The 24,292-nt window shown below is 42.0% G+C and overlaps 1 protein-coding gene across 1 annotated transcript in view; it reads left to right on the plus strand.

The window, feature by feature from the left end:
* Positions 1-24,292, plus strand: part of LOC121861341 (CCN family member 2-like) — an 81,575-nt gene that overhangs the window by 54,490 nt on the left and 2,793 nt on the right. The window contains exons 4-7 of the mRNA XM_042358990.1: positions 12,379-12,586; positions 14,855-14,946; positions 15,174-15,303; positions 23,304-23,542. Coding sequence (XP_042214924.1) covers positions 12,379-12,586; positions 14,855-14,946; positions 15,174-15,303; positions 23,304-23,542 — 669 coding nt within the window. The remainder of the gene's footprint in view (positions 1-12,378; positions 12,587-14,854; positions 14,947-15,173; positions 15,304-23,303; positions 23,543-24,292) is intronic.

A 24,292-nucleotide genomic window follows, 5' to 3' on the forward strand; every position in this document is an offset into this window, starting at 1 on the left:
TTGAAGACAACAGAAACACCTCGTAAACAACAGAAACACCTCGAGAAACACCTGGTGAACAACAGAAACGTCTTGTAACAACAAAAACACCTAACAACAGAAACGCCTTGTGAACAACAGAAACACCTGGTAGACAACAGAAACGTGGACAACAAAAAACACCTGGTGAACAACAGAAACGCCTTGAGACAACAGAAACACCTCGAGACAATAGAAACACCTCGTAACAACAGAAACACCTCGTGAACAACAAAACAACGAAGACAACAGAAACACCTGGTAGACAAAACACCTGGTGAACAACAGAAACACCTCACCTCGTAGACAATAGAAACACGTCGTAGACAATAGAAACACCTGGTAGACAACAGAAACAACAGAAGACAACAGAAACACCGACAAATAGACAACAGAAACGCCTTGTAGACAACAGTAGACAACAGAAACGCCTTGTAGACAACAAAAACACCTCACCTCGTGAACAATAGAAACACCTCGTAGACAAAGAAACACCCTGAGACAACAGAAACAACTTGAAGACAACAGAAACACCGTGGTAGACAACAGAAACACCTGGTAGACAACAAACACTGTAACAACAGAAACACCTCGTAGACAACAGAAACACTGGTGAACAACAGAAACACTGGTAGACAAAAGAAACACTTGGTAACAACAACAGAAACACCTCGTAGACAATAGAAACACCTGGTAGACAAACATAGAAAACGCCTGGTAGACAACAAAACACCTGGTAGACAACAGAAACCCTTGTAGACAAACAGAAACACCTGGTAGACAACAGAAACACTCTGTAACAGAAACACTCGTAGACAACAGAAAACACCTCGTAACAATAGAAACACCAGACAACACCACAACAGGAAAACCGTGATACACCTTAGACAACAGAAACACCTGGTAGACAAAAAAACACCTGGTAGACAACAGAAACGCCTGTAGTGAACAACAGAAACACCTCGTAGACAATGAAACAAACAACAGAAACACTGGTGAACAACAAAAACAATAGAAACACTGTAGACAATAAAACACCTGGTAGACAACAGAAAACAAAACACCGAACAGTGAACAACAACAAGAAACACCGTAGACAACAAAACACCTGGTAGACAACAGAAAGTAGACAACAAAAACAGAAACATGTGTAGACAACAAAAACACCTGTTCGTAGACAATAGAAGACGCCAGACAACAAACACCTGGTAACACAGACAAAACACTCTACAGAAACGCCTTGTAGACAACAGAAACACCTGGTAGACAACAGAAACACCTGGTAGACAACAGAAACACCTGGTAGATAACAGAAACGCCTTGTAGACAACAAAAACACCTCACCTCGTAGACAATAGAAACACCTCGTAGACAACAGAAACACCTGGTAGACAACAGATACACCTGGCAGACAACAGACACACCTTAAAGGGGGGCATAAACTGCACTCAACTGTCTTCACATACCAATTTTGTAAACTCAGGTCAACATTTACAAATGGGTGGATTGTGAACACGCCAGGATCGAACTAGCGAACCCACCGATCCTTGTGACAGGAGGCGAGCGCTGTATTCCCTCGGCCACCGCACTCCGAGTTAACAATAAACTTCCCTTAAGTCGCCTTGGGTCGCCTACCTCAATACAATCCTCGTCGCTGAGTAAAAGACATAAACGTTACCCCGACAACCCCACACAATATGGTAAAATAGTTTTGGCATCACCTGAAGAATCTCCATCCCTGCTTATTTCCTTTAAAGATTATTTACCCTGAAGCTATTTGGGGGTATTAGGTTAGGTTAGGTTTTGAAGAGTAAACTAAGCTATTATATGTAAAATTATTCGAAGGACATAAGGATATAAGTAGACATTTATTAGAGTAAAATAGTATTGTAATACAAGTTCACATTGACTCAGAAGATACATAGGCAGTACAGGTGTATAAACAATGGCTAAACAAGAACTCGACTCAACAAAGGATAATACAAGCTCTTCTGAATACGTAAAGAGGGAGACACGACATACAAACATACAAGAAAACATTTAACTTTCACAAATAAAAAAAGACAAACTTAAAAAAAAGAGACAAACAATAAAGTAAGAGAGACTAAGGCTAAAGAAACAAAATAAATCGTGCAAGAGGAAAAAAATTACTTTCGCTAAATAGAAATAATTACTAGGGACGCGAGCTGTATGAAGAGAGAACGGTGCCTTTGTACATTTACCGGGGGAACTAAATAAAAAATAATACTTCTCCCAATTACATATTTTACGGTGAATTTCTTAAAACTCATATCTTTAAGAATCTTCTCATCAGACTCAACAGTTATGGTCTCTAACAAGAAAGAAGAACTGTATATATATTCTGATTTAGATAAAATTCATAAAAGCTGTTTGTCAATTTCATGTTGTTTGCCGAGTTATGAAATAGCGAAGAAAAAAAAAGTCCAAATACCTCAAGACAAGAATAGTGAATTACCCTGTGCTGTAAAAATGTCCCAGATTTAGTGAGAATAAAATGACTTCCACTGAAAGTTAATTAAAATCAAATACAACACAGATGAGAGAAAGAGTCACAAATAAATACACAAAATATAAAAATAATAATAAATAACCTAACACACTCGAGACGTGCTTCAGACACAACCTGAACAAGATGAGTAAATCTTATCACAGCAAGGAGGAATTTTTTTGAAGTGAATATTAAATTTCTCAAAGTTTCTCTTTATTTTTATTATACCTTTTCCTTCTCTAGATTCTTGGTATAAAAAAAAAAATTAATTGAAATTGTTATTCTAATTCCACAAGGGGAGATACAGATAAACATACAGGGTGATCGAAAAAATATAATTCCTAGGTTTTAAATATTTATACCTTATAAGGTGGGTGGTGAGAGAGAGAGAAACAAAAAATTCAAGTTCTTTAAACATTTTACTGAAGAGATTAGTTGTTTCCTACGTCAGTCATTACTCAAGGAAGTCAGCAGTAGTGTGAGCAACATATAAGCCTGAACTATCATGACTCAAAACACTGTATTTAGGTAACCATTTCTTCCTGATTATCTCTTCCTTGGGGCCGTTGTCAAATGAGATGTAAAAAAAAACGGGACAAAATATAAATAAATAAAAAATTCTTCATCCAGAAATTTTAGACAGAACTCAAAGAAATTTTGTATAAGAATTCTTTTTACTGTGCCTTTTCTTGTTTGACGTTTCCAAGAGAGAGACGTAAAGTTGGGATTAATTATGGAGCTGAAGTAATTAAAATCGGATCCGGACCATCAAAAGTTCAAATTGAAATCACGGAGAGAGAAGAGACAGTCCTGGGTAATTTTAACAGACTTAACGAGGTTTTTCTTTCACGGTGTTATTCTTGACTAAGTGTTTGTTTACATATCTGGAGGTATTAAAGTGCGAAGTTATTCCTGGCGTTTCATTTTATTTTTTGACACTTGGTCTCATCCAACCTCTTGAGGGATGACATTCACTCACGCTCATCCTCTTGCAATACAATCGTCCAACCTCTTGAGGGATGACATTCACTCACGCTCATCCTCTTGCAATACAATCGTCCTCCTGCAACACAGTCATCCTCTTGCGACACAAACTCGCTTCCCTGCAACATATATTCATTTTCCTGCAACACACTCGCTTCACTGTAACACACTTTCGCTTCCCTGCAACACGCACTCGCTTCTCTGCAACACACAGGCACTCTCTTACAACACCTGCATCTTGTCATCTTTAAATTGCAACCAGTTTGGAGAATTCAACTCTCTTTCCTGTTCGCAGCAAAACTATTACGCGCTTTTCCAACAGTTCGAAGAAGAAACAGCCAGAATTACACACTACGCCAACTCCTCGCTCCATCTATTCACTTGTTTCCGACTGGACTGAAAGTAAAATAAGCTTTGTTTCTCTTTCCAAGCTTCCATCTTACACTAATAAGCTTTGTTTCTTTTTTCAAGCTTCCATCTTACAATTAGCCAGACTAAACTTAGCTTCAATTATTCCTTCAGCTCGCTCAGAACACACGGTAGGTAAACACTATAATCATCAGGTATATTTAGACTCGGAATAAAATAAAAAAAAAATTGCTTCGAGAGTGTTGAGCCGCGGGGCGAGCAAATAATATCTGAGCTCATTGGTTTCAGTAGCTCTAATTGCCACGAGGTTCTGAGGCGCTCTGAGGTAGAAGTAGGCGAGCGAAGGGAGAGAGAGAGAGAGAGAGAGAGAGAGAGAGAGAGAGAGAGAGAGAGAGAGAGAGAGAGAGAGAGAGAGAGAGAGAGACACAAACCGCACTTAAATTCTAGAAATATTGAAATAAGTATCATAGCATTATAAACACATTCCCAGCAGTTTTGTCACCTATGCCGTTCATATCCGGAGTTTCTATTATGGTACAGTAGAGGGTGTCCATCACACTTATACCGGACGGGTGTACATGAGGGGTGTTCTCTTTGTCGTTCTTGTCACTTCTCGGTTCGGGATATTGAGATCACCTCTTATTACTATTCAATATGGTAATCCTCTTCACCGGGTATAAGTAATCTGGTTGTTATCAGACGAGTCACCAGCTCTGACGTGGCTCTGGTGTCAGTCTCTCTCTCTCTCTCTCTCTCTCTCTCTCTCTCTCTCTCTCTCTCTCTCTCTCTCTCTCTCTCTCTCTCTCGTCTGCCTTACGTTGTCACTCATGGAGGAAATCATTATTCCAGCTTCAGAATTCAATACGACTCTTGTGTTCTATTCAACTCCCCTGTGTGTGTGTGTGTGTGTGTGTGTGTGTGTGTGTGTGTGATGAGGCTGGGTCAACATCTTTAACATCCGGGGACGAGAGATAGACCAACACCGAAATGACTTACAATGTTTATATCACATCATTATCTTCAACCTTCCCCCCAAACCTTATCTTAACATTAATTAAGCCTCTAATTATATTCACTCGCCTACGGATTTTGTAACTTTACATAATGACACCTAAAATTTCCCTCTGATTAAACAAATTGGCTTTTAATATTTATTCAACGTTATTAAATTTACTCTGTTGGGTATTTTTTTTTCTAGAATAACACAATTCACTTGAGAGAGTGTAAGGTAGAGTCAGTCTCAGTCTATCAATCTACCTATCTATCGATCTACCTATCTATCGATCTATCTATCTATCTATCTCCTACTGAATATCTCATAGTCCCTTATGTTTTAACCCGAAAAAAACAAAAAAGGTAAAAAATCTCGACGAGCTAAAAAAAAAATCAAAATAGGTACCGTGTGAAATCTCCTCACTAACAAATTACAAAATAGTGGAAAAAAAGAGAAGTGATTCACAGGATTAAATTTTGGGATAGAATTTAGTTCACTTTCTGGTCTAGTACAATATATTTTTCTTCCTCTAGACAAGAACTAGAAAATGAGGACACCAATTTTGTAAACTAGAGTTGTGAATGACTTATGACTATACAGATTCATCAAGGGTCTATAAGACATTTGTGTATGTATATGAGTTAAACACGTAGCGGAACACATAACCTAACCTAACCAAACCCTAACCTAACCTAACCTAACCAAGCCCTAACCTAACGTAACCTAACGTAACCTAACCAAACCCTAACCTAACCTAACCAAACCCTAACCTAACCTAACCAAACCCTAACCTAACCTATGCTTCTAAACCTAACAACCAAGCCAAATCCATCCTAACCAAACCAAACCAAAACCTAACCTAACCAAACGCCAAGCGAGATATCTTACACCAAGGAGACAAATTTAAGGAAAACACATTCATACTCACCTGGGGTTGATGACACAAAGAAAGCCAACAATATTTACGATACCTTTGGGAAGAGAAGCAAGGATAAGAGGGTGAGAAGTGAAGTCTTATGTCACTCCCGGTGTGTGTGTGTGTGTGTGTGTGTGTGTGTGTGTGTGTGTGACAGAGAGAGAGACGGTGGAAGAGACTAATAAAGAAAAAGAGAGAGAAAAACAGTCTGAGTGAAAGAGACCTTTTATCTGGCCTGCACGAGAGAGAGAGAGAGAGAGAGAGAGAGTCACTAGGTCGGGGTTGAGTTAAATGCCACTCTGGGGAGAAGAAGCGGCACGGAAATCTAATAAATGAGTTCTGATTATCTCAAGGTTATCCTCGAGGTGAAGCAGATTATCCTTGAGGTTGAAGGTTGTCCTCGAGGTTGGAATAGGTTGTCTTGGAGGTTGGAGTAGGTTCTCCTCGAGGTTGGAATAGGTTGTCTTGGAGGTTGGAGTAGGTTTTCTTGGAGGTTTAGGTAGGTTCTCCTCGAGGTTGGAATAGGTTGTCTTGGAGGTTGGAGTAGGTTCTCCTCGAGGTTGGAATAGGTTTTCTTGGAGGTTTGGGTAGGTTGTCCTCGAGGTTAGAGTAGGTTTTCTTGGAGGCTGGAGTAGGTTGTACTCGAGATTGGAGTAGGTTGTGTTTCGAAGTTCATGATTGTCCTGGAAATAACAGCTAATCATCCTAGAAATAACAGCTGGTTGTCCGGGAAATAACAACTGTCTGTCCTGGAAATAACAGCTGGTTGTCCTGGAAATAACAGCTGGTTGTCCGGGAAATAACAACTGTCTGTCCTGGAAATAACAACTGGTTGTCCGGGAAATAACAACTGTCTGTCCTGGGAAATAACAGCTAATCATCACAAAGTAACGGCTGGTTGTCAAAAGGAAATAACAACTGTCTGTGTCCTGGAAATAACAGCTAATCATCCTAGAAATAACAGCTGGTTGTCCGGGAAATAACAACTGTCTGTCCTGGAAATAACAGCTGGTTGTCCTGGAAATAACAGCTGGTCCCTTAACGTACTTCACGGAGGCATCATTAGCAACAGTTTCCCGTGCGTCGTAATGCCGTCTGCTGGTGAAAGTTTCCCCCCCGATTCTCCTTCGTGAGTTTCCGACCGTCGCTAATGGCGGACCAAGTCATCTCCAAGTTTCCCCTCATCCCTCAGTCTAGTTGGCAGAACACGCCTCGTTATCTGCCAGGGAAAGACACCGTCTAACAAGGTGGTTTTGTGTGATATGACAGGTGGGTTTATCTGTTCTGATGGGTGGGTTTATGTGCCCTGAGAGGTAGTTTATGTATTCTGACTGGTAAATCTTACCATCTGCCTGGTCTTTCATATTCAAATCTTTTGTTTTTATTATTTTTTTTTAATCTTTGGCCAAATTCAAATTTACGCCATCCACAAAATACTCATCATGTCTAACTAACTAACAAAACTAACCTAATCTAACCTAACCCAACTTAACCTAACCTAACCCAACCTAATCTAACCTAACCTAACCTAACCTAACCCAACCTAACCTAACCTAACCTAACCCAACTTAATCTAACCTAACCCAAGCTTAATCTAACCTAGCAACCCTAACCCAACTAAACTTCTAACCAAGAAAAACATGGTAAAAATAGCCGCCAGCGGTAAAGAAGCTCCTCAAATACGACATAAAACCAATATTCCACATACGCATTCCTGTGTTATATTGTGACGAAATATACCCGCGTGGTGTTACCTTCTCAAAAAATACGCATATACCCGCATCGTTCTGGGAATATACACACATCTCTCCCTGAAATAAGTAAATATACCCGCATCGAGTAGTGTCATATAATGAGGATACACACACACACACACACACACACACACACACACACACACACACACACACACACACATATACACACACACACACACACACACACACACACACGCGTTCATCTGTTATAAGGAAACATTACAGCGCTTTACACATATCAATAAACTATGTATACTGTATAAGGAGAAATATCACACAAAGATTATATATAAAAAATATATTAAAGTCATTTATATATATATATATATATATATATATATCACCATTAATAATACAGGTACTGTATATATTAATTAATGTTAATTACTGAAGTCCTACATTATAGAATCTCATTAGCTGCTCAGGTAAACTTAGGTAAACTTAGGTAAACTCTTATACTTACAAATACGGTTACAATAGTTAGGTTTAATGTTAACTCTATAATATATGTACGCGGAAGACATTGTGTCAAGCTGAGTTAACATATATTACGATTTATTTCTATTTTTAATTATAATTGATATATTTTTTGGAAATCATAATATTTTTTTTTACACCTGGAAGCCAAAAAAAAAATACATTCATTCAGAGATTCGATACAGAGACTCATTTAGCATCGAGACTAATTAATATTTATCACTGAAGCTAAATAAAAAAAGTGAAAATTAAAAATAGTCATTGAAAATCATCACACGAAAAGAAATGCGTATATGACTGTCACTACCAAACCAAAGGAAGTTGGTTGGGTTGGAGTTAGGTTAAGGTTAGGTTAGGTTAGGTTAGGTTAGGTTGGGTTAGGTTAGCATTAAGGTGGTTGGAATTAGAAATTAGGGTAGTTTGGCTCAGGTTAGATTTAGATTAGGTCAGGTTAGGTTGGAATTAGATTAGATTAGGTTGGTTTAGCTCAGGTTAGATTAGGTTAGCGTCGGGTTGGTTTTATCTTAAAAGGTGAACTAAGCTGGGGGCTTTAATCTTCATAACCCATCAATGGTAGGATTGGGTTAGATTAGATTAGGTTAGTTTAGCTCAGGTTTAGATTAGGTTAGCGTCAGGTTGGTTTTATTTTTAAGGTGAACTAAGCTGGGGAAGCACCAATCTTCACGCAACCCATCAATGGTAGGTTAGGTTAGGTTAGGTTAGGTTAGTTTAGCTCAGGTTAGATTAGGTTAGGGTCAGGTTGGTTTATCTTAAGGTGAACTAAGCTGGGGGAAGCTTTAATCTTCACGCAACCCATCAATGGTACTCAATGACCAGCCCAGAAATACTTAATAAGAAGATGAATTAATTTTAGAGCAACTTTTTCAGTTTTATATTTCACTCACCCTACTCCCAGGCTCCCGCGGCAACTGGTGTCATAAGTCAAGCGAACTGTTTGATGACCCTGACAGCCTCTTGTTTTTGTTAGTCTGAAGACATCTTCTGTATTTGCTCTGTTACGTCCCCTGAGACATCTTCCGTTGCTCTGTTACGTCCCTGAGACATCTTCCGTTGCTGTAGAGTCGTAAGACATCTTCTGTTGCTCTGTTACGTCCCCTGAGACATCTTCCGTTGCTCCTGTAGAGTCATCTGGGCTATCTCCGTTTGCTCTGTTACGTCCCCTGAGACATCTTCCGTTGCTCTGTAGAGTCATCTAAGACATCTCGTTGCTCTGTAGAGTCATCTAAGACATCTCCGTTGCTCTGTTACGTCCCCTGAGACATCTTCCATTTGCTCTGTAGAGGTCATCTAGACATCTTCCACCCGTTGCTCTGTAGCGTCATCTAAAGACATCTTCCGTTGCTCTGTAAGTCATCTAAGACACATCTCCCGTTGCTCTGTTACGTCCCTGAGACGCTCTTCCGTTGCTCTGTAGGGAGTCATCTAAGACATCTCCGTTGCTCTGTTGTCCCCTGAGACATCTTCCGTTGCTCTGTAGAGTCATCTAAGACATCTTCCGTTGCTTTCTGTAGTGTCATCTAAGACATCTCCGTTGCTCTGTTACGTCCCTGAGACATCTTCCGTTGCTCTGTAAGTCATCTAAGACATCTTCCGTTGCTCTGTTGCGTCACCTGAGACATCTTCCGTTGCTCTGTAGGAGTCATCTAAGACATCTTCCGTTGCTCTGTAGCGTCCCCTGAGACATCTCCCGTTGCTCTGTTACGTCCCCTGAGACATCTCCCGTTGTTCTATTACGTCCCCTAAGAGACATCTTCCGTTGCTCTGTAGAAGTCATCTAAGACATCTCTCCCATTCTCTGTTACGTCCCTGAGACATCTTCCGTTGCTCTGTAGAGTCATCTAAGACATCTTCCGTTGCTCTGTAGAGTCATCTAGACATCTCCGTTGCTCTATTACGTCTAAGAGACATCTTCCGTTGCTCTGCAAGTCCTTCTAGACATCTTCCGTTGCTCTGTACGTCCTAGAGACATCTCCCCGTTGTTCTGTTTATCCTGAGACATCTTCCGTTGCTCTGTAGCGTCATCTAAGACATCTTCCGTTGCTCTGTTACGTCACAAGAGACATCTCCGTTGTTCTATTGCGTCCCCTGAGACATCTTCCGTTGCTCTGTAGCGTCATCTAAGACATCTCCCGTTGCTCTGTTACGTCCCCTAGAACATCTCCGTTGTTCTGTTGCGTCCCTGAGACATCTTCCGTTGCTCTGTAGCGTCATCTAGACATCTCCCGTTGCTCTGTTACGTCCCCTGAGACATCTCCCGTTGTTCTGTTACGTCCCCTGGAACATCTTCCGTTGCTCTCTTAGCGTCATCTAAGACATCTCCCGTTGTTCTGTTGCGTCACCTAAGGCCTCCTCCTAAAAATGTCTATAGTCCTTTGTGGCCAATGTTGAGGACGCTTCCTGTATAGTCTTCTTGGTCGTAATATTTAATCTCAGGAAGCAGGAGGACATCCGTTAATCAGAATCTATGGAACTTCACCTGAAGACGTCTTGTTTATGCAATCAAACTTTAAGTCTCATCTAGAATAATGAAATGGTTGAGCCACCTCCACCCTTCTGTTCCAACACCCCCCCCTCCCCACCCCCTATCTTATTCCCCTCACCGCAGGCTCTGTTCCCCTTGTCTTATACCCCGCAGCCTCCTCTCCACTACTAGTTTATCGATCTTATTCCCCTCACCTGGGCTCTGTTCCTTGTCTTACCACCCCCATGACTCTCCTCTCCACTACTAGTTTATCGGACTATCTCTGTTCCTCTTCTCTCTGGGGATCTTGCAATACATCTGAACTATTTAGCTACAATCTGTTACGTTGGTATCATAGGGTTTGGTGTGTGTGTGTGTGTGTGTGTGTGTGTGTGTGTGTGTGTGTGTGTGTGTGTGTGTGTGTGTGTGTGTGTGTGTGTGTGTGTGTGTGTGTGTGAACTTTCCATCTTCCCTGTTTCTCAATAACAATATATATTCCCCTGTCACCACTTACCCATAAGGCTTCACTGGGGCCCGACAACCTGGTTTCTCACACACACACACACACACACACACACACACACACACACACACACACACACACACACACACACACACCGGTAAATTGTGTACATATAAAGACAAATTGTCAAATGTGTATTTCTGAGGGTAATGAACTTATCTAAAAAGCTAAATAAATAAATACAAAAAACAGAGAAAAGAAAGAACTAATATCGATAAAACAATGCAAATAATTAAACAAGATAGATCTATATATTCATCGACTGTTATTACGTCTCTTAGTTAAAAGGAATGAGAGAGAGAGAGTGTGTGTGTGTGTGTGTGTGTGTGTGTGTGTGTGTGTGTCAGTGAGAGCAAGGAGAGATGTGTTGGTACTATTTATGGCCTACATCCCCTTTTCCTCTCTATCTCCCTTCACCCTCTATTTTCCTCATCTCCCTCCATCTCCTCTCTTCCACGTTCATGCAAGCCTCCTCTCGATCCTTCATCCAATAATAACTCTTCTATTACTTCATTACATAAAATCTAGATTATTTACGGTTCCTCTAATCTGTCCCAGAGTAGCTTAAGTGTGTGTGTGTGTGTGTGTGTGTGTGTGTGTGTGTGTGTGTGTGTGTGTGTGTGTGTGTGTGTGTGTATGACCCGTGCACGTCCACCTGTCACCCTTACCCATCACCTGCCCCCCCCACACACTGGCCTACCCAACACATAACTTCACTTCTTGTTCATCTACTCTCTCTCTCTCTCTCTCTCTTCTAGTACAAGGTTACCAGACTGAGTGTGGGGCTCTGACTCCTTGCATTCAGCTGTCAGTGTGTTACTCCTCCCCCCTTGGCAGGCTGATCGTCCACCGTTGGGTCATCCCACCATCGACAAGTGTATCAGGCAATGTATTCACTTACTGCTGAGTGTACAAGCACAGGACCCAATCTAGATATAAAAGAGTTTCGGCGAATTTCTGAATCATTTACTTGGTAGTTTTTGTGTTTGTAGCCTCAGTAAGACAAGTTCATTTCTTCTTGTGCCGCAGGTTACTAATGTAGCTGTTGTAAAAAACTCAAAGAAAACAAATTCTAGGTCATTTACAACAGTTACGAGACTGTGTGGTGTGCCATCCTACGCGGGTCCTGGCAGTGTTGGTCACGGGCCAGCGATCAAAGGTGTCGTCTTAATAACTCAATAGCTGACTCCTGCTGCGTCAAGTTTGTATATAACCAGATTATCATGAAGCAATGCAGGTCAGTCTAGGTGTTGTCAAATGACGTTCAGTGCTCCGGGGTGACGGGTTGTGAGGAGAGAACACGGCAGGTTATGACTGACGGCGTTCAATATGTCCTTATGTGTTGACAGATCAGCGCCCACTGTGTATACCCGTGCGGATGTGGCACTGTGCCGGTGTGCCGCCCGGGAGTGCCAACGGTGCGGGACGGGTGTGGTTGCTGCTGGCAATGTGCAGGACAGGCTGGGGAGCTCTGCGACGGTGCCACCATCTGCGACGTCTCCAAGAACCTCACCTGCATCTACGACACTACCCAAGATCTTACTGGCACCTGCCAAGGTGAGTCTTAATGTGTAACTGTCCACCATCACCTTTCTCTCACCTGTCACGTTCATTTCTCACGTGATCTTGGTCATCAACACTTTACCACTACTACTCTATACAGTCCACAATATATCATCTCACATAGTGTTTACACCAACCATCTTTCACTCGCCACGTACTATTACACAGCTTAGACGACTACTGTACATACATTTCACACAGTACAGTTGTTACACAATAGCTATTATATCAAAAGCTTCCGTAGCATAAGCAACATATTCTGAAAGTCAGCAAGTTATAATGAAACCTCAAAGTTAACGCTGCTTCACCCTAACTTATTATGAATTGTGTATTGTAAGGAACTAAAACTCGAGACCGGTGCTTAATAACCTCCGCACCTGTAATAGAAAGCAGCAACAACAACAACAACCAATAACCTCCAGACCTCCCACACATTCCTTGTCGTCATCAACAGCACAATATCTCACATTTCTCATCCTTACATTTACAGTCAGTACAGTAAAACAGTTCATCATAATCTTCTCCGCCATTGTTGTCTTCTGTGTTTCTGCTAACTTGTTCACAACTTATCCCCGCCTTCTGTTTATCGTCTGCTGGAGTTACCGAAGCACATCCTGCCCCCGTCCCGACCCAACTTTCTTTACTCCTTCTGTCTGTCTGTCTGTCTGTCTGTCTGTCTTATCTGGAGATTATCCTCGGTACGTCCTCCAATCACGACCCTCCTTAGCTCGTCTTACACTCAAATACTTCCCTCCTTGCCTCGTCCTCCACTCAAAGATTTCCTCCTTGCCTCGTCCTCCACTCAAAGATTTCCTCCTTGCCTCGTCCTCCACTCAAAGATTTCCTCCTTGCCTCGTCCTCCAATCACGACCCTCCTTGCCTCGTCCTCCACTCAAAGATTTCCTCCTTGACTCGTTCTCCAACCCATGACTTCCTTCACTCTCTCTCCTTCACTTTTCCTCCTACCATTGTGCTCATTGTTTTTCTCCTCTTAAAAATTTCACTCATTTTTCCCGTACATTTCACCTTCTTTCATGAACGTCTCTTGTCTGCTTCTCAATGGTACTCGAAATGCGTCTTCTCTGCAAGTATATCCAGGCGGTGTTTCTTGCCTCTTGCTTGTGTTACTGATTAGTTTTACTCTTTTTTTTATTCCCCTCGGAAGATGGGATGTTTTTTTTTGTGACGGTGTATATAGATTTCTATCTATTATTATTATTAGTCTGTTGGTCAAAATCTATTTTAACCTAATCAAAACGAAACCAACCTATCCTATCCTATCCTATCCTATCCTATCCTAACCTGACCCAACCAAACCTAACTTAACCAAACCTAACCTGACCCAACCTAACCTAAGCCAACCTAACCTAACCACACCAAATATTGATAACATTCACCACGAAGGAACTAGCCAAATGTTTTTATTTACTATAATTCAATATCATACACTTGAAAAAATCATATACATTTAACGAACATAAATTATATAAATCTTGTGAATATTTTAGTATGATATATATACTTATTTTTTCTATTTCATCATTTTACAACCATATTTTTTCCTCAGCACCGAATCTCATAATGCAAGACTATCCATTTTCATTTCTTCCCATTTAACGACTCCTGCAATTCCCATCTTGATAAAAAACGAGAGAGACCCAAGCTGAGTAATTAGCCAATTGGTGGAGACAAAGTTGGTCCATTATCTCCAAGCCGATAGGTCAAAGGTAACAATGTGGGTCGTCCGCTTCCAGTGTAATAGTCCTAATGTGTTCACGTGTATCCTAATGTGTCCTGACTACCTCCTCTTCAGACACATGATACCGTAGACTCTCCTGTTGAACGACATGACCAGGCTTTGATGTAGTGTGTTGTTATATTACTGTGTTGAAGTATGTTTCTCAAGTCTCACTCTCAAGTTATGACTTAATATCGCTCCTCCTTGTGCTGTGGGTTCTCTAGTGCTTTGACAGGACCAAAACTTATATATCCTTGACATGACTACACCGACCACCTCTTGTCATGTGTTTCAATATAGTAATGTCACTGGCCCCTCCTGTGGTTTAATATGACACATGGCCCCTCTTGTGTTTTAATATGACATAATGACTGTGTTTTGACATGACATCACTATCTCTTCAGTTATAAATGACTATAGGGTTTCCTCTGATATCTAACATGACAACATCGTCCTTACTGAGGTGCAGCACAACTAGCCCCGTGTGTTGTACTGTGTTAACAAGGTGTGTTGGTCCCCCACAGAGGTACATCCAGCCAAGTGTACCGTCAACAACCGCACCTACGACGACGGTGAGAACTTTACCCTGGACTGTCGCACCCAGTGTACCTGTCAGGTGAGTCCTCCCCTTGTTGTGTCTGTCTGTATCACCCAGTGTATTTGTAAGGTGGTTCCTAACCTCTTGTGTGTGTGTGTGTGTGTGTGTGTGTGTGTGTGTGTGTGTGTGTGTGTGTGTGTGTGTGTGTGTGTGTGTGTGACCCAGTATAACTCTTAGTATCACTTTATCTTTTTATCAGTAACCACCTCTCTCTCTCTCTCTCTCTCTATCTCTCCCACCGCCAGAACGGGACGTACGCGTGTGTGTCGTTGTGTCCCAGTGAGAACATCCCGCCCAGTGCCCAGTGCCATCACCCTCACCTGGTCACGGTGCCTGGCCAGTGTTGCAGGGAGTGGATGTGTGACACAGCTCCAGGTCAGTGCCACTCTACCAGGTTTCAAGATTAGTGCCAGGGTGTCAGGTCAGTCCTACTTCATCAGACCACAGTAGTTTCTCAGGTCAGTGCCAAAAGACAGATTAAGTTCAAGTAACGCCAGGGTACCAATTGGATTCCATCGTAACATGTCCAAGACACCAGGGCAGTATAGTGCCTCTCCAGGTTTCTGATGTTGATAATGACTTGAAAATTGTGAAAAACAAATATAATCCTAAACGGGAAGTCGAATCCCCTCCAAAAGGCATCGGATACCTCTCTCCTCTTGTTTATGGTGGATGATTTTCTTGAGACGCCATAAAAACCGCGAATTGGAAATATTAATTACTATTTAAATATCTGTAGGAAAAGCGTCGAGGTAAAATGATCGTGTGGCAGTTTCGTCAGGCACCAGCAGGAGGAGGAGGAGGAGAGTTGGCACTGATGGCACTGAACTAGGAACACAGGTCCGCGTTCCTACAGCCACAAAGTCGCCTGTCTCGCGCTAATTCTTATATTTAAAGACTTTATCGACACAAAGTTGGGCCACAAACCACTTCAGGAGTGCCACTTTCTGAAGAACTCTTGGCCCAAAGTTTGTTGCTGGCACTGAGGCAGACATGAACTGACGGCGACAGCGGCATACTGATGTGCGGCGCTGACGGAGACCAACACGGCCACGGAGATAGTGAAACATACACACGGTCACGGAGATGGTGACACATACACACGGCCACGGAGATAGTGAAACATACACACGGCCAGGGAGATAGTGAAACATACACACGGCCAGGGAGATAGTGAAACATACACACGGCCAGGGATATAGTGAAACATACACACGGCCAGGGAGATACAGTGACACGTACACACGGACAGGGAGATAGTGACACATACACACTACCAAGAAGCTACACGGTGACACATACACACTCTCAGGAAAATACACACACACACACACACACACACACACACACACACACACACACACACACACACACACACACACACACACACACACACACTACCAGGGAGATATGCGGTAAATAACTCGGAAACTGCCACTAAAAAAGAAAAGAAAAAATAATTAATGGAAAATTTCAAGAAAGTTATATATTTATCGAGAAAGACGTAGTGTGTGTGTGTGTGTGTGTGTGTCTACTTGACCTCGACAAGTTCTTATGGTCAAGTTGGCGAGAAATTCGAGTAATTGGCCAACTTATCCAACAACTCCTCGGCCAAGAGATGATCCCAAACACACAAGTTTTGATTCATCCAAATCTCTCAGGGTCACTCGCGTTTTGATTTCGTCAATTCATTCGTGCAGGACCCAAGTGGTGAGTGTTCCAGTTTTGTTTATTTCATTGTTCACATTTGTTCGGTTGTTCAAAAAGGATTTACTGGTTTGTTCCATTTTTTTCAGGGCCTTTGGGTTCTAATTTGTCCAATTTTCCAGCTTACAGGAGGCCCCAGATTTGACCTGTTTCAGCCGTTTTCACAAATTCAGGCTACATTGGTTTCAGTTTTTATTGCTTTGTTTTTTATCAGTTTTTTAATTCATCAAGTTACCTGTGTTAATCTACCTGGCTCATAGACCAAAAACATACCCGAACACCTATATTTACTCAATCGTTCAGGGTTAACCAAAGCTGTAGTGGGTTTACGAGATAGTTATGATATACTACGTTACTTAAAGATCAAAAATGAGGTCTGACTCACCCACTGTAACTCTCATACCTGATTCTAATTTGTTGATGAATTTAGTGTAATTACTAATCTCGTTACGTGGTTAAAGACCTTTGTAGTTAAAGTGTAGAGATAACAATAAAACGATAGCACCAGTTAACCTCACTGTAACTACAGTAGAATACCTAAGACTAATGATCTATTTTCACACCTGACTCTAGTTTTAATTGGTTCAGGTGAGGACATGAACACCTCATCAAACCTTCAGGCCCTCAGTGATATTGTTAGTCGTAAGCCTTGATTCTCCCAGTGGTAGGTAAAGGGATGGTGAACTGATATTGATCCATAGCTTCAGTATCTTACCCTGTTGCAGTCAGTCTCTCGTTAACCCCTTGTGTACGGGAGTATCTCTGTGGCGTCCCTGTAGTGAAGATGTTTTGAGTCCAGTGTCGTCTACCACATGTACGTGCTAGTAACCCACTTGAGTTACGCCCTCCTCACCAAACTCCAGCGTCTTGTTGTTATAACCTGAGTATCCTGGAGGGAGACTCACTGTACCCAAAACTTTCAACACCAGCAACGAGTTTCAACATAAATTCATGAAAAAAATTATATATCTTCAAAAAGTTTATATTTTAGTTTATCAATAGAATTTAGAATTTGCTTTAATGTGAGATACAAACACCTATGGATGACACACACTCTCTCTCTCTCTCTCTCTCTCTCTCTCTCTCTCTCTCTCTCTCTCTCTCTCTCTCTCTCTCTCTCTCTCTCTCTTAGCTTACACGCTTTGCTCTCAATTAAACTCTTATATTTAACTGTCCCTTTAACTCTCACTCTTTAACACTCACTACAACTCTCACTCTTAACTCTCCCTCTTTAACTCTCACTCTTTAACACTCACTACAACTCTCACTCTTAACTCTCACTCTTAAATCTCCCTCTTTAACTCTCACTCTTTAACACTCACTACAACTCTCACTCTTAACTCTCCCTCTTTAACTCTCACTCTTTAACACTCACTACAACTCTCACTCTTAACTCTCACTCTTAACTCTCACTCTTAACTCTCACTCTTTAACACTCACTACAACTCTCACTCTTAACTCTCACTCTTAACTCTCACTCTTTAACACTCACTACAACTCTCACTCTTAACTCTCACTCTTAACTCTCACTCTTTAACACTCACTACAACTCTCACTCTTAACTCTCACTCTTAACTCTCCCTCTTCAACTCTCACTCTATCTTAGCTCAAGCGTCTTCCTTCGGCGTATAAGGAGGCGGGTTGCCACGTCTCTCCCTCAGGACCAGGCCTCATTAAACTCATTATGAGGACAACGGGGCTTAATATCCTCATCTCATACATAAATTTACGACACATTGGCCCAGGGAGAGGTGTACTGCAGATGGCCTCCCTCGTCCTGGGACTCTTAACATATCCCATATTAACCTAACCTAACCTAACCTAACCTATTCTAACCTAACCTATTCTAACCCAATCTAACCTAACCTAACCTAACCTAACCTAACCTAACCTAACCTAACCCCCTAATGTAACCTAACCTAACCTAACCTAACCTATTCTAACCTAACCTATTCTAACCCAATCTAACCTAACCTAACCTAACCTAACCTAACCTAACCTAACCTAACCTACCGATCTAAGGCGACAAACTGGCAAAATTCATTCCTAATATTGTTTATTTGTTCGTTGTTTATTGTGTGATGTTTGTGTGTTTGTGTAGGTGCGGTGGGTGGGTGATGACGGTGGTGGTGCTGTGGTAGTAGAATAACATTGGTTAGTGCCGTGGTAGTAGAATAACATTGATTAGTGCCGTGGTAGTAGAATAACATTGATTAGTGCCGTGGTAGTAGAATAACATTGATTAGTGCCGTGGTAGTAGAATAACATTGGTTAGTGCCGTGGTAGTAGAATAACATTGATTAGTGCCGTGGTAGTAGAATAACATTGATTAGTGCCGTGGTAGTAGAATAACATTGGTAAGTGCCGTGGTTGTAGAATAACATTGATTAGTGCCGTGGTAGTAGAATAACATTGGTAAGTGCCGTGGTAGTAGAATAACATTGGTAAGTGCCGTGGTAGTAGAATAACATTGGTTAGTGCAGTGGTAGTAGAATAACATTGGTAAGTGCTGTGGTAGTAGAATAACATTGGTAAGTGCCGTGGTAGTAGAATAACATTGGTAAGTGCCGTGGTAGTAGAATAACATTGGTTAGTGCAGTGGTAGTACATTAACAATGGATTGGTACTATGGCAGGGTAACACTGTGATGGCGCAGTGATAAAGTTAATGGCACAATGACCGACTAAGCCAGGTTTATGGTGTAATGGCGTCGTAAAACAAGAGGCGAGTGTTGCAGTGAGGATAAACAGACCCGGAGTGATGTATACTGTACTGCTGTCAACAGGAGCAGAGGAGTTTTGGATAAGTGGTCGTGAACGTAACTAGGGGGAGGGGGAGGGGGAGGCGGAGGGGGAGGTTAGTGAACTGAGTACCTACCACATTGTACCATCTTAGACAGACAGACAGACAGACAGACAGACAGACAGACAGACAGACACCCCTCCCTCCCACATCTGCAACCCACACACAAACACACTCCCCACCTACCCACCCACACTCCCTCCCACCCCCACACACTCCCTCCCACGCCCACACTTACACGTCAATACCTCACACCCACCCAACCACCGGGATATTTATGGTTAGCGATATCTACAGGCCAATAAAACCCCGCCTTCCCATTTATAACATTATTCCAGAACTGATTGTCAGGTTCGCTCACTTAAGGCGACTGTTATGCTCTGATTAATGTTGATGAGGAACAGGTGAGAGTTATAATTAGGGGAGGGAACAGGTGAGAGAACAGGTGAGTTATTATTAGGGAGAGAACAGGTGAGAGATATAATTAGGTGAGAGAACAGGTGAGTTATTATTAGGGAGAGAACAGGTGAGAGATATAATTAGGGGAGAGAACAGGTGAGAGAACAGGTGAGTTATTATTAGGGAGAGAACAGGTGAGAGATATAGTGAGACAAAAGGTAACTTATAACAGAGGGAGAGAGAACACAGAATAAATACAAATAATGTGAAAATACTCAGAAAACACGACACAAAAAAAAGAATAAAACGAGAAGAAAAACAAACCAGAATAATTATCACACAAGGAGTCACAACCCAATACAATAATACACCAAGAATGCTTTTAAGCCCCATAAAGGTGTGAAACATAATGGCAGGCGATGAGGTGGCGAAACACTCTATCGGTAACACGGAATTTCACTTAACTCTTTCAATGCCTCGAACAATAACATCTCCCAATAGCCGGATGTCTATTCTTACGTGTTTCTATATGAGGTAATATATAACTCATTTACAACTATACGGATTACCTGAAGATTAAAGACCCCCCCCCCCAGTTTATTTTGTCTGAAGATTAAAGACCCCATAATTTATCTCACCTGCAGATTAAAGACCCACCAGTTTATTCCACATGAAGATTAAAGACCCCCAGTTTATTTTGTCTGAAGATTAAAGACCCCTCCAGTTTATTTCACCTGAAGCTTAAAGACCCCCCAGTTTATTTTGCCTGAAGACTAAAGACCCCATAATTTATCTCACCTGTAGATTAAAGACCCACCAGTTCATTTCACCTGATGATTAAAGACCCACCAGTTTATTTCACCTGAAGATTAAAGACCCACCAGTTTATTTCACCTGACGATTAAAGACCCTCCAGTTTATTTCACATGAAGATTAAAGACCCCCCAGTTTATTTCACGCAGAAGATTAAAGACCCCAGTTTATTTCCCGAACCTAACTCGCCCTACTCAAATCTAACCTAACATAATGTAACCTCGACTACCTTAATTTAACCCAACCTAATTTAACCTAGCCTATTCTAACCTAGCCTACCCTTATCTAACCTAACCTAACCTAACGTAACCTAACCTAACCTAACCTAACCTAACCCAACTAACCTAACCCTCCTCAGTTACCGTCAAGTTGATTAACCTTCAGATGGAGTAAACCAGAATGTTTAATCTTCAGGTAATGAATAAATCCCTTTTGATTCAAGTCTTAATTACCAAAGATTTGAACACAAAAGGTAACTCAAAATTCTCTATTAACTTTGGATACTGAAGAAAAAAACGTAATTTAGCTCCGATAGTATAACTTAACACTTTGAAAACGATGATTTAACCCTTTGAGAAAGATGATTTAACCCTTTGAGAAAGATGATTTAACCCTTTGAGGACGATGATTTAGCCATTTGAGGAAGATGTTTTAACTCTTTGAGGACGATAATTTTACTCTCCAGGACTCAAAGGGTTAATATCGACTTAAGGGTTGTCAACTTTACCGTGAGTCTACCTGAGCCTTAAGACGTTACCTGTATTTCTCAAGCCATCCAGGTAAGGTCGTCTGCACCTTTAGATACTGTTGGAAAATATCTGCAATGTCTGAACGTAATTTTGTCAGAATCCACGCGTTTAAGGGCATGGTGTGCTATGACTGCTTTATGCCTTCCATATCTTCAGCTGACTTGCCAATCTACCCGACGTGACCATATATCGATTCTAACCAAAACCTAACCTAACCTAACCTAACATAGCCTAATTTAGTCTACCCTGACTTAATCTAACCTAACGTAACATAACCTAACTTAATCTAACCTAACCTGACCTAATCTAATTCACCCTAATCTAACTTAAAATGAGCAAATACCTAACCTGACCTAAGGATTGAAAGATGGGTCATTCAGCGCATGTCACAGAGTGCAAATACCAATTAGCTCACGTCATGCCCGCATAAGCGTGGATTTTCCTCGGTCAACATCGGTCTAAAAACACAGGTGAGTCATTACCGGAACTAATTACCTATGTCTCCGTCAGAAAAGTGTTTATCGTCTAAGATGCTTCAACATATGTCATTGTGATGAGTGTGTGTGTGTGTGTGTGTGTGTGTGTGTGTGTGTGTGTGTGTGTGTGTGTGTGTGTGTGTGTGTGTGTGTGTGTGTGTGTGTGTGTGTGTGTGTGTGTGTGACCGAAAAATTAAATAGAGAGACAGACAGACACACAGACAAGGAAGAAAAAAGAGAGAGAGAGAGAAATCCCCAAACATAAGAGCCAGCCAATACTATTATCCAGTATAATTCATGTTGTTTACCACTTTTTTCCCCAAGAATATGAAGATAAATTCCTTGTAAAAGCTCCGGCCTGGCTGATAAATGAGGGTATTCTTTATATTAATGGTATCTCTCTCTCATGCTATCTCTGTCTCGTTTTTCTCTATCTATCTATCTATTTATCTATCTATCTATTTATCTATCTATCTATCTATTTATCTATCTATCTATCTATCTATCTATTTATCTATTTATCTGTCTATCTATCCATTTATCTATCTATCTAATTATCTATCTATCTATCTATCTATCTATCTATCTATCTATCCATCCTTTTCATCAGTCTCTTTCCATGCATTTCATTCTTCTCTCTCTCTCTCATTATCACTACTGGTAATGGTATGTTGTCAGCTGTACAGTGTAGAGACAAAACCCTCCCATTGTTGTGGACGACTGGTGAAAACTGTCATGAGGACGTTGGTGACAGGTGTCTCCCGGGCGTTAATGGGACTCCCTGGACTGTGGTGACAGTGTCTCCCCAGGTAAGATGGTGGTTTCGGACTGTGAGTGACGAATGTCTCCCAGGTAAGGTGAGTGGGACTCCTGGACTGTGGTGTGGAGTGCTCCCAGGCTGGAGTGGTGGGACTCCTGGACTGTGGTGGTGAGTGTCTCCCCAGGTAAGGTGGTGGGACACCTGGACTGTGGTGATGAGTGTCTCCCCAGGTAAGGTGGAAGGACTCCTGGACTGTGGTGACGGAGTGTCTCCCCAGGTAAGGTGGAAGGACTCCTGAACTGTGAGTGACAGTGTCTCCCCAGGTAAGGTAGAGTGGGACTCATGGGACTGTAGGTGAGCAGGTGTCTCCCCCAGGTAAGGTGGAGGGACTCCTGGACTGTGAGTGACAGAGTGTCTCCCCCAGGTAAGGTGGAAGGACTCCTGGACTGTGAGTGACGGAGTGTCTCCCCCAGGTAAGGTGGAAGGACTCCTGGACTGTGAGTGACGGAGTGTCTCCCCCAGGTAAGGTGGAAGGACTCCTTGACTGTGAGTGACGGAGTGTCTCCCCCAGGTAAGGTGGTGGGACTCCTGGACTGTGAGTGACGGAGTGTCTCCCCCAGGTAAGGTGGTGGGACTCCTTGACTGTGAGTGACGGAGTGTCTCCCCCAGGTAAGGTGGTGGGACCCCCGGACTGCGAGAGAGTCTCCGGCAGATGGTCGCGGTGTTCGCTACAGAAGTGCGGCGCTGGCGTGTCTCTGCGCTGGTCAACGGACAACGCTCGCTGTCAGCTCGTCAACCAGACTCGTCTATGTCAGCTACGCCCGTGTCAGGACCGACGTCAACAGCAGCTGACCTCGCCTTACCTCCAACCCGGCGCTCACCCCCCCACCAGGAAACACCACATCAGGGTCAGTAATAAACAAGTGCTGTAGAATCATGTTACATATTTAACTAACTCTTTATTGTGTTTATAATTCTCATTTTTTCTCTATTTACAGCAATCAAGATTTTTTTACTTTACGTTCATAAAAAATTTCTTCTACATACATAACGTTCACTACTGTAGATCTTGTGTACATGACGTTCATTATAACCTCGCTTTTAATTTCATCTCGTTACGTTTTCTGATTTTCGCTACGTGTTCTAAGTTCCTCATTCTCTAGTTCTTTATTTTTCATCGGCTGAATCGTGTGTTTTTCCCTTCTTGTGTATCTTCCTTTATTTTATCTCCTCCTGTTAACCTTTCTTTCTTTCTTTCTTCGGGTCTGTTTATCATGTGTTTTAATCTCTCTCTCTCTCTCTCTCTCTCTCTGTCTGTCTGTCTGCCTGTCTCTCTCTCTCTCTCTCTCTCTGTCTATGTAACCCTGTATCCTCCTTTTCTCTCAATCCATGTATCTCTCTCTTGGTGTCTCTCAGGCCTATGTGTTCTCTCTTCTAGTGTCTCTCAGCGGCTGCATCCTTCCCTCAAGCACTTATCCTTCTAACTTCTTTGCCTCCTAGCCTCCTCCTCCTCCTCTCCACCTGTTCTCCACCTTCCTCCCCCTCATCTACCCTCCCCATCCCCCCCTCCTCCTACTTGCCCTCCCCCCTCGCCCTTACACTGCATCCCTCAGCGGCCATATCCCTCAAGTTACATTACCGTCACTTATTTTCGTCAG

This window comes from Homarus americanus, unplaced genomic scaffold (assembly GCF_018991925.1).
Source record: "Homarus americanus isolate GMGI-L3 unplaced genomic scaffold, GMGI_Hamer_2.0 scaffold24260, whole genome shotgun sequence".
Classification (NCBI taxonomy): domain Eukaryota; kingdom Metazoa; phylum Arthropoda; class Malacostraca; order Decapoda; family Nephropidae; genus Homarus; species Homarus americanus.